The 11571-nt window shown below is 48.5% G+C and overlaps 1 protein-coding gene, 1 non-coding gene and 1 pseudogene across 2 annotated transcripts; 2 read left to right on the forward strand and 1 right to left on the reverse strand.

Annotated features, from left to right (window-relative positions):
• The first annotated feature begins 1194 nt into the window (after positions 1-1194).
• On the forward strand, positions 1195-2902 carry LOC109944363 (50S ribosomal protein L3-1, chloroplastic-like; annotated as a pseudogene).
• A 713-nt stretch (positions 2903-3615) lies between these two features.
• LOC103647526 (nuclear transcription factor Y subunit C-6) lies at positions 3616-4975 on the forward strand. The gene has a single exon (XM_008672052.2). It carries the CDS (start codon positions 3773-3775, stop codon positions 4610-4612), a length of 840 nt encoding a protein of 279 aa, XP_008670274.1. The 5' UTR covers positions 3616-3772; the 3' UTR covers positions 4613-4975.
• A 3104-nt stretch (positions 4976-8079) lies between these two features.
• TRNAW-CCA (transfer RNA tryptophan (anticodon CCA)) lies at positions 8080-8151 on the reverse strand. The gene has a single exon. It is a non-coding gene; the product is annotated as a tRNA-Trp (tRNA).
• Positions 8152-11571: the final 3420 nt, after the last annotated feature.

The following is an 11571-nucleotide window of genomic DNA, read 5'->3' on the forward strand; positions in this document are numbered from 1 at the left end:
ATTAGACATCGCTAGGCCACAAGCCAGCTATACAGCTCGTTAGGCTCGCGAGTAACTCGCGAGCCAGCTCGAGTTTGACTCGTTAAGAACCGAGCTAAAATGTTGGCTCAACTCGTAACTCATTTCAAACGAGCTGAGTCGAGTCGAGCCACTAATGAGTCGAGTCGAGCGAGTTATCGAGCCACGAGTTTTTTGTCCAGCCCTAATCACAACTGAGGTAATCTAGGCTTGCGGCCAGAATCTGCCAAACCGGCCAAGCAAAATCATCTTCGTGGCTCATGCGGACGAGCTGCAATTGCTCAGGGGGCCATTCTGTAAAGCCCATTGGAGGTCCACTTTGCTCATCACAATAGTCCGCAGTAGGCCCCATATTTGCTGCATCAGAATAACTCCAAAAGCCTCCTAAAAATTTATTCCTGAAACCTATATATTGGGTGCTCCACTAAAAACTACTTCCCCAAAAATATTTTCTCCACACAGCCGATCTCTAATAATTAATCCCCAACAATTTAAACATTTGCCACGTCAGCACAACGTAGACATCGCGCGGTAGCCGGTACCACACTCTCATGCACGACACGACTGCTGAGTCCAACTCCCTCTCCAACAAGGCAACAACACAGAGGCAGCCTCATCCGAGTCCTCGTCCTCCGCCTGTTCGACCAACAGCCAGCATGCTAGCTGACGGACACAGCAGCCGGACTGCTCGACCAACAGACTGGACGCCAGCCGGCGACCACATCAGTCGGACGACCACCAGCAAGAAGCAGCAGCAGCCAGCAGCTGCAATAGGGGATTGGTGGTGGGCACCTGCACCTCCCTCACAAATATTTGGGGGAGATTGAGCTCCATAGGGGTCGCGGAGCTAGCTGTTGGATGTGTCGGGAGATGAGTTTTCACTATTAATAAGAAGGGATTTTAGCCCCTTCAATTTACTCCGGTTTTGTGGTTTTCAAGCTAGTCATTAAAACGATTTTGGGCTGGTTTCAATGATTTATTGGAGTTGCTCTCAATGCCCTCTTCTTGTCTCCCTACTCTAGTGCGATCTTCTCTCTCGCTCGCGACTCGGAGGCACTCTATCTCTAGTTACCGCGCCCGTAGTAAACTTTGCCACGCCCGTCCGTCGCCGCTCCCCGCACTGTCTGCCGTCGTCTAACTCCGCTCCGAGCTAATCCTGGTCAAATCGAAGGAAGCATGGCCATGGCGGCCGTGGGCGTGGTTGTGGGTGGTGCAGTGGCCTTCCTCCTCCCGCAGCGTCATGACGTTACCGATTTCTGGAGTGGCGCGGTGCGCGTGTCGGACGAGGGCGAGGTGGGCGTGATGGCGATCAAGATGGGTATGATGACCTACTTCGAGCCGGAGACGGGAAAGTCGGTGCTGTCGGGTACCGTAATTAGGGGTACCCCCAATACTCCTTAATATGGATGGCAAACATCTTCAGAACAAACCGTAAAGACTGATAGGCACGGTTCAAGTTAAGGCCTCGTCTACCAAGGGACGCGATCTCATCCGAGCCCAGCCTCGGGCAAAAACAGTAGTCCCGGACGGATTCACGCCTCGCCCGAGGGTCCCCTCAGTCAGCAGACGCACCCCCGTCTCACCCAAGGCTAAGCTCGGGCGAACTTTGTCGTACAGCGACCTCGGCCGGATCGCCTTACCAACCGACCATATCGCATGCACATTTAATGCGGAGATCGCCTGACACCTTATCCTAACACGCGCGCCTCAGTCGGCAAGGTCGAAGTGACCGCAGTCACTTTGCCCCTTTACTGATTGTTCTGACAGGAAAACAGTACTATTCACCCTGTTCCGACTACTGTACCAACCACCAGGGAAAGACTAACAACAGTAAGTCGCGGCCTCTCCCGAGTTCAGCCTCGGGCGCAGCAGGGAACTCTGCCTCGTCCGACCCCAAGGCTCGGCCTCAGCCTCGGCCTCGGGAGGAGTCACAACCTCGCCCGACCTCAGCCTCGGCCTCAGGAGAAGTCTCCGCCTCGCCCGACCTCGACCTCGGACCGACCGCAGGGGATACATCATTACCCTACCTCTAGCTAGCTGCCTCAGGCTACGAAGGAACAAGACCGGTGTCTCATCTAGATTACTCCGGTAACAGATAATGATGGTTCCCTGCATGCGTCCATGACGTCGATTGCTCTCAAACTCCCTACGAAGGCAAAGAAACGTCAGCAGGACCCCGAGCCGCACCGTCAGCTACGCTTCTACAGGGCTCAAGCACTTCTCCGACGGCCACGTTAGCACATATATAGGGCTCAAGCACTTCTCCGCCAGCCATGTTAGCACATAGCTACACCCCCGTTGTACAACTGGACCATCTCCTTGTATCTATAAAAGGGGATGTCCAGGGCCTTCCTAAAGCGAGCGAGGCGAGCAGAGGCAGGCAGAGTGAGAGAAACGCAGAGGAGGCTAACTCAGACAGCTCACCTCAGGGTCGGACCCTCTCTCTCTCGCGCGCGACGCTTGTAACCCCTACTACGAGCACCACGGTGCAAGATAATATAAGTCCCATCCTCCCTCTTATGTTACATCTTGCATCAACCCATCTGGGCAGGGACACGCAGCGACAAATTCAATAGTCGGTTGACGGTCCTCGCGGGTCCGAAACACCGACAGGTGCCGATGGGCATCGTCGGGTTCTGAGAGGGCGGGAACGTGGTGACGTAGGTGAAGACGACCACCATAGACGGGTACGACGCCGTCCAAGTCAGCTACCACGAGTCCACGACATGCGCAAGGGCAAGCTCACACGTCGTGGCGGCGCCTTCAAGAGTTCTGGCTCACCGCCGTCGATAGGTTCGAGCCCGCCCAGACGCTCGTCTTCGACAACCTATTCAAAGAGGGCGGCACCTATATACTTTTCTCTGTGATATCTCATTACAATTAATTAATTTACAATTAACGTGCAAATATATTACAATTTAAAAGTAATTAACATTAATATTATATGTCTTAGAAAAAATGCGATGAAATAAAACAAAGAGTTAAAAAAATGTCGGGAGAGAGGTACGATAGTTGGAATAGAAATTATTTTATTTACATATAGTAGAATTTAGGGCGAACGTTGTGAGAGGTGTAATATAGATGAAGAATCTTTGTGGACAGTCCACTTGGAAGATGTTTTATGGTTTTAAGCCTTATATTTTAAAGTACGAATTTGTTTAGTGCCCTTGAAGAATCTTTGTCGGAATTAAAAACGTAGAAAAAATTCTTATAAAAAGTTTGAATACAACATAGGAATTAGAGAAGATTAATAGACACAAAAGGAAACTTCCCAAAAAAGTTAGACCACATGTTAAAATTCCTCGAAAATATCACTACTACGGGCCATTGTATAGAAATTTTATATGATTTACAGAAACTCAATCATTTGTTCTAAAGTACCACACAGGAAAATTTTATATATAATTTTAATCTTTCAAAATTCTTTCACTTTTTCTTTGTTGCAAGGAATGCATTTAATGTTACCAATTACGTTTTTACTAAGTTTGGATACATAAAATTAAAATGATTCGATTGTCCCTGACATTTGATAAATATATCTAAGTCTAGGGTTAACACGTTAGCCTGAGGCAAGTATATGAATATAGGAAAGGGTGGCACTGAGACAGTACTAGAGCACCAAACCAACGTCAGAAAAATGACCAGTTGACAAGCACCGAGCCACCGACCTCGTCCTCCTCCAGTCGTCCTCGTCCTCGTCCTCCGCACCCATTTTGCCTCCTCGTCTCACCACTGGCCAGCAGCCCCCGAATCCATGGACCCCAGCCAATCCGGCACCCCTTCGTTGTTTCCAGTCATGGACATCCCCGTTGCCTACCCTCCGGCGGCGTACCCTCCCTGCGAGGTCGCCGTCGCCGCCGCCGCCTACCCGCGGCTTCTCTACGCGCCGCCGGATGCTGCCGCGGCCCAGCAGGCGGCGGCCGCGCAGCAGCAGCAGCAGCTACTGGGCGCCCCCGTTGTCTGCCCTCCGGCGGCGTACCCTCCCGGCGAGGTCGCCGTCGCCGCCGCCGCCTACCCGCCGCAGCTCTACGCGCCGCCGGATGCTGCCGCGGCCCAGCAGGCGACGGCCGCGCAGCAGCAGCTACTGGGCGCCCCCGTCCGCGTTGCCTATGCGCCGCCGGATGCTGCCGCGGTCCAGCAGGCGGCGGCAGCGCAGAAGCACAAGCATCAGCTGCAGATGTTGTGGTTGGAGCTGCGCCGAGAGATCGAGGCCACCACCGACTTCAAGAAACACAACATCCCGCTCAGCCGCATCAAGAAGATCATGAGGGCCGACCCGGACGTCTGCGCAATCACCGCCGAGGTCTTGGTCGTGTTCCCCTGGGCCTGCGAGATGTTCATCCTCGAGCTCACCCGCCACGGCTGGGCACACGCGGAGGCGAACAAGCGCCGCATGCTCCAGAAGTCCGACATTGTCGCTGCCATCGCCCGCACCGATGTGTTCGACTTCTTTCGCGACACCGTTCTGCACGACGACGCCAAAGAAGGCGCTGACGCGGCGCCCGCCGCAGCTGCGGCTGCCGAGAAAGCGCATCCTGCCGCGGGAGCACCGGCCACCGACCCCCTCGCCAACTACCCCATGCCTCAACAGTAAATCATCATCATCATCACCTTCTTACCGCGTAAATAAGACTTGTGGTTTGATTCTAAAATTAGGGTAAGATTGCTGTAAAACTGGGTGGCGCCCTTTGATTGGGCTGCTAGTGTATGCTATTGCCTAAGCCTAACTCATCCTGCTGGTGCTGTAATGGGACAGGTATTATGCTAACAAGCTTAAACGTTTAGGTGATTTGATAGGTGTTCTTTGAAGTTCTGTTCTGCTGTACTGCGCCGAGTAGTAGTTTGGCATGACATGGAATCGGCTGATTAAAACTGAATGGGTGTATGTATTTGATTGTACAACGTGTTCCTTTTTCGTGTTGTTATCTGGTTAATTGGACTGGATTTGTTTTAGTTCCTTTCTTTTTTTACCTTTTTAGATGATCTTCTCTCGTTGACAAGCAGCATTTTCGTGTTTTCGTGTTCGCGTGGCTTTAATCCGTACCGACTTCCACTACTTATACAACGTTTTATTTCTCTAGATTGTAGTTACATCGGTCTGAACAGTTGTCTTTAATCCGAAACGAACAACCACTGTTTATTTGTTTATTCCAGGCTAGTCATTCTTTTTTTCTTTAAGCAGTTTTTATCACTTTTAAAAAAAAAATCTTTGAAAACCGGTATACTTAGCCCTTGCCTATATTATATAAGCTGGATCATGATAACAGAGTAGGTGAATAAAATATCATTTTGAGGTCAAAAATAAGCTGAAATGAACTATCTAATGCTGGTTTATTTTAGCTTATTTGTGGCTCCAAAGTAATATAATTTAGGTGACAAACAACTTACATTATTGATCTATAATCTAACTTATATAATTTAGGAACGAAACCCTTAAGCATGGTTTTCATTATTGATCCATTAGTTCTGCAGACTGCAGCGATGACCTGACGATCTGTTTATTTAAGGGTCTACCTTAAGCCGCGGATTTGTCATTTGTGTATATGCAATCTGCATGCATTTCCTGTTATTCGCTTAGACCAACTCCAGCAGTGTGGGACTCCGTATCCCTAAAACGCGCGGCCGACACATTCTCTCTCCTCTCCGTATCCGGCTCCGTTTCCAGCAACACTCCCCATCCCACTCCGCATGCAGTCTATGACACCTGGGGCCCGCCAGCAGGCGCGCGCGCCCGCGAGAGAGCTGCGGAGAGGAGAGAGAAAGCGTGGAAATGGGGAGTCTGGGTACACGCCGTGCGTTTTACGGAGCCGGATACGGAGCCTGCTGGACTGATGAATAGTGTGCTAGACTCCGCAAAATACGGATACGGAGCCGCATGCGGAGTGCTGCTGGAGTTGGTCTTATAGGATATAGACCATGCAAAGTTATTAGAGCTTGCAATGCAGAATTGTACAGCTGTGCACAAAAGATAGTTTATCTGTTCAAGTGGGGTTCCCTGGCGGCTAATTGGTCACGGAATCAATCACAAGTAAATTGTATATGTTTTCTTCTTCCATCATTTTATCATAACGTCGCGTCTACTTGTAGCATTGTCTACGTGAATTGGTATTGTGTACGTGCATTGGTTGTAGCACCGTTGGGTCTTTTACCTCACGCCCCTGTTGAGCAGGCTATAGAGAGGTGGGGGTTCACGAACTAATACATGAGGTTCCGTAGTAGCTAGTGTCTCGGTTCCCCACCTTAACATTAGGCCGATCTTGAGCGAAGGCCATGAGCAACGCGAAGTCCACCGGCGGCGTCGGACTTGCTTCTCTGACTGTCGTTGCCTTAGCTCAGAGCTTCGCCGACAAATGTGAGCGGCGGTGGTGGAGCTAAACAGAGGTATAATTTATGTCTGTGCTTTGATCTAGTGGTTAGGATTATTGAAAAGATCCAAAAGATCTATCAGTCCCTGCCACTGTGCAGCATGAGGCCATAGTTCGAGTAGAACATGTTTCAGACGTAGGTGGTATCAGTTTTTGTTCTTGCTGTGATGGTGGTGGTGAACAATGCATTATGTGCCTTGATTCTCACGGTCCACCAGGGAAAGCGACGCATGTCGCTCGTACGTCGCCGGCAGGGGCCGTCTAGCGCACCGCTAGCTCTAGACGACGCTAGGCCCAGGCACCACGACACCGATCATGAAACGTGAAGCGGTACACTACCAAATGGAGATGTGCAAGTGGGCCTGCAAACGAAACTAGCTCAGATGCAAATTAGACTGCGACATTTGAGGCCCGTCCATGCCCTCATGGGCCTCCAGCGATGAGCTTGGTATGTTCCAAAAATTATTAATATACCCTGCGAAAACCATACATATTTATTTCCTCTTCATGTTCCATCTATACATATGCAGAGAAATTTGTTGCATTTATTGTTTCTTTACATATGATTATGTTCTGTAGAGGTACCGCAGTGAACTTCTTAAGAAGAATAGGAACCGTGTACATAAGCTTTTTTTCTCCAATAAAACAAGAGTGGTAATGGCAGCTCTTTGTCAGAACCTATTTTATCAAATGTATTACACGGATGTTGATGTCTCACCTTTGTTGTCTTCCTCCCTATGACTACCTAAGCTTTAAATTTCCATGCTACAAATTTATTAATCCGATCATACCTATTTGGTTGTAAATCACTTTTGCATGGTGATAAGGTTTCAACTTATAGTGCAATCATGGTCACCATGACAACTATTTCCTTTGCTACCAAAGGTTATTATTAGTTTGCTGATATATTACCAAAAGTAACCACATCGCTCAAATCACACGAAATACGTGCAGGATCATCATTAGAACTATCATACTTGCTGACCATCGATGAACCGATCGGATTAACCAACCAAAGTTGGCCTCCGTCATTATATATTGAACGGAGGAAAAAGCCTCTGTAACGGTCGGTCGGTAGTAAAAAGTTATAGCAAAACCGGTAGCGACTTGTACTAGAAAACAAGTAAGTGTAATTCTCCCTAAACAATAAAATATGTTGACATGAGGAGGAACATATTTAGTAGTTATATCATCCGCAATTGTCTAAAACTCAAGATGTTCTTCAAACCAATTATATACTTTATTGAGATGGGTAACTAGCCCGACACCCCCTCCGAGAACCGTATATGAAAAATTCATCTCGTACGGCTCAACCAAAAATACACAAATTTTCAACGGGTATTAGAAAAAAGGTTCAAAACTCCTACTTTTAGAATTGTGTAACTACATCGCTCAAAGACTAGCGCGAGCAATTTACTCGTACCCATACAAATGTGCATGTGGTGGTTGTTGGGCCACACAAGTAACAAGTGTGCTGTTGGGCCATCGTTAGGGGATATTTTACCATATTTATATAGAGATCAACTAAAAAATAATGGTACACGTGAATTTACGGAAATGGGGGACGTTGGCCCCGAGCCCCTCCCTGTCTTCGTCACTGGAGCCCAGGAGGTTCGCGCATGTGCGGCCCAATTCTGTACAATATTGGAGGGATACAGAGGGAAAAAAAATGGATTCCGAGAATGGACCGGGGTATTGAACCCGACGTGAATCGAACACGCAACCTTCTGATCTGGAGTCAGACGCGCTACGATTGCGCCACGGATCCTACGGTGACAAGGGTTCGAAATTGTTTTATTTATTAGTACAGTTTTTAATCATGGCCAACGGGCAATCACCATATGCAGATTTTCCGCTGTGTTAAACTAGTGCTCCAAAAATGGAAGTGCGGTTTATTTTTTGCGAGTTATATATGCAAGCAAAGGTGATCTGATGCGTTACTCTCATCTCAAAGTCAAATGTAAAAAAAGAGAAAATCATCAGGAAAAAAATGTGGATCCAAACAGCAGGTGACTGAACGCTCTTTTTAGATACTCCAGTACAAATACGCATGGAGCAACATACAGCATACTACACATAGCCTTGGAACTTGATACTTGCGGGGGAGCAGTACATGGACACCACTGGACAGACGCACCTCACGATAATAAAATTTCGCCATGCATCCCCCATTCCCGCTCGCTCCGTCCCCTGCAACCCTGTATCGCCGATCGCGCATATGCCCCTCACACCGTCTCACGTGTCCACGCTGACACCTTGCCGGACGCTGACCTTAAACCGTCGCTCGCCTCTCCTTTCCTCTCGACCTCTCCGCGACTCCGCCCCGCTGGCCGGCCGGCCTCGCATTTATTGGCGGCCACCACGACGACGACGACGGGGAGCTTCGTTTCACGCGCGCGCGGACACAGTGCCAGCCGGGCAGGCTACCGTCCATCAGGTCCGTGCGCGCAGGCGGAGCTGTAGGTCTACAGCAAACAACAGGCACGGCCCTCGTTTGTTTCAGCTTTTTAGAGCTTCTGGCCACCAAAAGCTGCTGCGAACTGCCAAATGCTTAGCTTTTCAGTCAGCTTCTATAAAATTCGTTTGGTTAAAAACCATTCAAAATTAACATAAACATATAATCGGTTGAGTCGTTGCAATAGTAATCTGTCACTTTCTACATCCTAAGTCTTAATGACACATTTATCTTCCTCCGCACGTAATCCTAATAATACTCAGATTCTCTACACAGTCAGATTCTCAGAAAAGCTGGTCAGAAAAAAGCTGAACCAAACAGGCCCACGGTCTGCTTGCCCGGCGCCCGTACCTACGTGCAAAAGCTACAGCGTGCGTCCGAGCGTACCGAGCCCCCCCCCCCCCCCCCCCCCCCCCCCCCCCCCCCGCCACGAACGAGCACGAGACGTGCACCGCGCGGACGTAGAGTACTACCGGACGCATGCATGCCTAGCTACAGCCTACAGGCTTTTCTGGTCGTAGCGGGCTGCCGGTGCCGGGCGAGCGAGAGCTGGAGGCTGACGCCGACTCGTCGAGGCACAGGCAGAGAGGCTCTCTCCCAGTCCCAGGCTTTTTGCCGACACGCGGGGCACACCGCACACACTGCCCGCTGCCCACACCGCACACCGCAGCGAAAATGCTGGGAGGAGAGCCTAAAAAGCTGAGACGTGCAGTGCAAAAGCCAATCAGTCGTGTCCTCGAGACCTCGACCACTGCACCACGAATCCACGACCCCAGCGTCCATCTCCCTGGCAGGCGGGCCTCAAGCCCTGAACCCAAATTATTACGTTATCGATCACGAGACGGCCGGCAAAAAGCCGCCACGAGCCGGCCAGCCCCTGCATGGGCATGGGCGCCGCAGCGAGAAGCTCGCTCGTGCAGTCGTGCAGTGCAGTGAACCCGCGAGCCGTTGGTCGTGCCTGCCTGTCGCGATCGCCTGAGCGCAGGCCGTTCGTACGTGTCGCGCGCGCTCATCAGGACTAGTGCTGCAGCAATGCATGGCGCTGGCGCCCCTCCATGCAGCATTCAGCTCCTCTCGTCGGGACGGGCCGGGATGGGTGGGTATCATATTGGCGCAAAGCGGCAAGGTTGGCAATGGCACAGGCGCACTGGACTACCGTACCGTGGCCAGCAACGCCGCCGCGACGGGAGGATCACGCGTGCGCACGTGTACCTAATTACCTATACGGTGCATCGCGATCCCGAGCATCAGTATCACGTCCATGCATGCTGCACTATTCAGATAGTACGTAATGCTGCAGCTGCAATACTGCAGTACGGGGTCTCAGGTGTACAAAACAGTAGTACGTGTGAGACGGCTGGCCAATTTAAAGACGTACAGGTACAGGCCAGGGGGGTAGGGCATCGTGTCGTACCGTCCAGTGCGTACGACGGTATTAACAAGCCATTAGATTGAGAAAACAGTACGTCAGACAGCGCTATCAAGCACTTAGATTAACATGCATCACGTTTATTGTCATGTCACTCTATCAAATACATCCTACTGATGGTTGTAGCTAGACTGATGGTTGTAGCTAGGGGTGACAATAGACTCTAAATTTACATTATAAAATATAAGTATCGGATCGGGTTAGTATTGTACCCTATTTCTATTTATTTCTCAACTAAAAATAATTTGTGAAGAAACATTTTGATCACGATCTATTAACTCCCCAAGTTGTACCAGAGCATTATAAAATGACTAACTTTTGCAAACCTACCTCGTTGTTTTGTTTATCAATACCGTTGCCAGCCAATTGAAATTACAATTCTTTCTACTTACAACTATAAAGCATGCACAGAAATCTTTGTCTCGTCCCCAGAGCGAACGCACGCCAAAAAAAAATACAGAAAAAAATGTGTCTGGGCTCAGCTCAAAGCAAGCAACTTGTGCCACTACAGCACATGTCTATTTGTGTCATATAAAGAGACATGCTTTAAGTATATATACTAATAATCGTAAAATAAAAAAAAATATATAATCATGTTTGATTAAACATCTCATTTAATTGAGATCTATCTAGCTATATGATATATAAAACCGTACAACGATGAACAACCAACTAGTACACTTTCTTTGTCTTATCTTCCTGCTTGTCACTATATAAGCAAACACCCACTGTATGTGACCCATGATATTGAGCAAACACCCACCCACTGATGTGACCCATGACAAATTCAATATATATATACAACGTTGCTCATGTAACCATCGTCCAGAGGACATACAGTTCTCGACTAGCAGTAGCACACCCAAATTAGTCGCCATGTCTTGTATTAAGGCCCCGTTTAAATATAATGAAGCTAATAGTTAGATGGCTAGCTTAAACATAAAAAAACATAATTCGCAAATAGAGTTACATAATAAAAACATAAATATAAAACTATACATTCCATAAATTAAATCTAAGTTATATGTCAAATTATATTTTCAATATTTTTATTTTGAATTTTTTTAGATATCAAACGGTTAAAAACAGTTAGCTGATATGTCGACCAATCAGAATATAGCGCGTCACTAAAGGTGACCCTTATCGTCCGATTCGAGTGAGTACCGATCGAACAATGTAGGGGGTGTTTGGTTTATAGAGACTAAACTTTAGTCACTCTACTTTATTCCATTTTAGTTTCTAAATTGTTAAATAAGGAAACTAAAATAGAGTTTTAGCTTCCGTATTTAGTAATTTAGAGCCTA

Source organism: Zea mays, chromosome 2 (assembly GCF_902167145.1).
Source record: "Zea mays cultivar B73 chromosome 2, Zm-B73-REFERENCE-NAM-5.0, whole genome shotgun sequence".
NCBI lineage: Eukaryota > Viridiplantae > Streptophyta > Magnoliopsida > Poales > Poaceae > Zea > Zea mays.